General features: G+C 45.2%; 1 protein-coding gene across 1 annotated transcript in view; it reads left to right on the top strand.

Moving 5' to 3' along the window:
• Window positions 1-2,500, top strand: part of LOC110487193 (collagen alpha-1(XI) chain) — an 82,917-nt gene that overhangs the window by 72,134 nt on the left and 8,283 nt on the right. Inside the window, exons 54-56 of the mRNA XM_036973016.1 lie at window positions 1-44; window positions 1,446-1,499; window positions 2,258-2,365. The exon at window positions 1-44 is cut by the window's left edge and continues 10 nt beyond it. Coding sequence (XP_036828911.1) covers window positions 1-44; window positions 1,446-1,499; window positions 2,258-2,365 — 206 coding nt within the window. The remainder of the gene's footprint in view (window positions 45-1,445; window positions 1,500-2,257; window positions 2,366-2,500) is intronic.

Here is a 2,500-nt window from a genome sequence, read left to right as displayed (position 1 = left end):
GTTTAAATGGACCACCAGGCGTAACAGGACCACCAGGACCCATGGTAAAACAGTCTACACCTTTATCCATCCATCTCTCCATCCTTCCATCCCACTCCATCCGTTGTCCCTTTCTCCAGAGTCTACAGCCTTATCTCAGTCACTACTATAGACCCATACATCCTATATCAGTCTACAGCCCTATCTCAGTCACTACTATAGACCCATACATCCTGTATCAGTCTACAGCCCTATCTCAGTCACTACTATAGACCCATACATCCTATATCAGTCTACAGCCCTATCTCAGTCACTACTATAGACCCATACATCCGGTATCAGTCTACAGTCCTATCTCAGTCACTACTATAGACCCATACATCCTGTATCAGTCTACAGCCCTATCTCAGTCACTACTATAGACCCATACATCCTGTATCGGTCTCTACAAACACAAGTTATTGTTTACTAAGTTTACTAAGGCTGGTTTACTAAGGCTAGTTTACTAAGGCTGGTTTACTAAGGCTAGTTTACTGAGGCTGGTTTACTAAGGCTGGTTTACTAAGGCTAGTTTACTAAGGCTAGTTTACTAAGGCTGGTTTACTAAGGCTGGTTTACTAAGGCTAGTTTACTAAGGCTAGTTTACTAAGGCTAGTTTACTAAGGCTGGTTTACTAAGGCTGGTTTACTAAGGCTAGTTTACTAAGGCTAGTTTACTAAGACTAGTTTACTAAGGCTAGTTTACTAAGGCTGGTTTACTAAGGCTAGTTTACTAAGGCTGGTTTACTAAGGCTGGTTTACTAAGGCTGGTTTACTAAGGCTAGTTTACTAAGGCTGGTTTACTAAGGCTGGTTTACTAAGGCTAGTTTACTAAGGCTGGTTTACTAAGGCTGGTTTACTAAGGCTGGTTTACTAAGGCTGGTTTACTAAGGCTAGTTTACTAAGGCTCGTTTACTATGGCTAGTTTACTAAGGCTAGTTTACTAAGGCTCGTTTACTATGGCTAGTTTACTAAGGCTAGTTTACTAAGGCTGATTTACTATGGCTAGTTTACTAAGGATAATTTACATGGCTGGTTTACTAAGGCTAGTTTACTAAGGCTAGTTTACTAAGGCTCTGTCCCAAATTGCCCTAGATCTATGTACCCTGATCTAAAGTAATGCACTATATAGGGAATAGGAAGACCTATGTGCCCTGGTCTAAAGTAGTGCACTATATAGGGAACAGGAAGACCTATGTGCCCTGGTCTAAAGTAGTGCACTATATAGGGAACAGGAAGACCTATGTGCCCTGGTCTAAAGTAGTGCACTATATAGGGAATAGGAAGACCTATGTGCCCTGGTCTAAAGTAGTGCAGTATATAGGGAATAGGGTACCATTTTGGACGGAACCCTATGTGACCTTGGAACTCTACTCTGACCTCTAGCTTGACCTCTGTCACCTTTGCCCTCTGTCCTCTTTCCCACAGGGTCCTCCAGGACTACCGGGGTTGAAGGGAGATGAAGGCAGGAAGGGAGACAAGGTGACAACACACACAAACACACAGACCCCCCTCCCCCCCAGTATTCGATGCCCTGCTGATTTTGTACGTTTGCTCACTGACAAAGAAATGATCAGTCTATAATTTTAACGGTAGGTTTATTTGAACAGTGATAGACAGAATATCAACAAAAATATATTTTCCAAGTCATGTGTGTGTAGGGTCATCACACATAACCCCCCCCCCCCCCCCCCGTGCTATCTAAGTGTGTGTTATGTGTGTAGGGTCATCACACATAACCCCCCCCCCCCCCCCCAGTGCTATCTAAGTGTGTGTTATGTGTGTAGGGTCATCACACATAACCCTCCCCCCCAGTGCTATCTAAGTGTGTGTTATGTGTGTAGGGTCCTCACACATAACCTCCCCCCCAGTGCTATCTAAGTGTGTGTTATGTGTGTAGGGTCATCACACATAACCTCCCCCCCAGTGCTATCTAAGTGTGTGTTATGTGTGTAGGGTCATCACACATAACCTCCTCCCCCCCAGTGCTATTTAAGTGTGTGTTATGTGTGTAGGGTCATCACACATAACCTCCCCCCAGTGCTATCTAAGTGTGTGTTATGTGTGTAGGGTCATCACACATAACCTCCCCCCCAGTGCTATTTAAGTGTGTGTTATGTGTGTAGGGTCATCACACATAACCTCCCCCCCAGTGCTATCTAAGTGTGTGTTATGTGTGTAGGGTCATCACACATAACCCTCCCCCCTCAGTGCTATCTAAGTGTGTGTTATGTGTGTAGGGTCATGGAGGTCTGATTGGGCTGATAGGCCCTCCAGGAGAGTTTGGAGAGAAGGGAGACAGAGGATTTCCAGGGAACCAGGGTCTACTGGGGCCCAAAGGAGACGAGGTGACACACACACACACACACACACGCACACACACACACACACACACACACACACACACATACATACACACACACACACACACACATACACACACACACACACACACACACACACACGTCAATCCAAGGCTCTTG

Source organism: Oncorhynchus mykiss, unplaced genomic scaffold (genome assembly GCF_013265735.2).
Source record: "Oncorhynchus mykiss isolate Arlee unplaced genomic scaffold, USDA_OmykA_1.1 un_scaffold_216, whole genome shotgun sequence".
NCBI classification, from domain to species: domain Eukaryota; kingdom Metazoa; phylum Chordata; class Actinopteri; order Salmoniformes; family Salmonidae; genus Oncorhynchus; species Oncorhynchus mykiss.
Note: the sequence above shows the minus strand (reverse complement) of the source record. Positions and strands in the feature narration are given on the sequence as shown.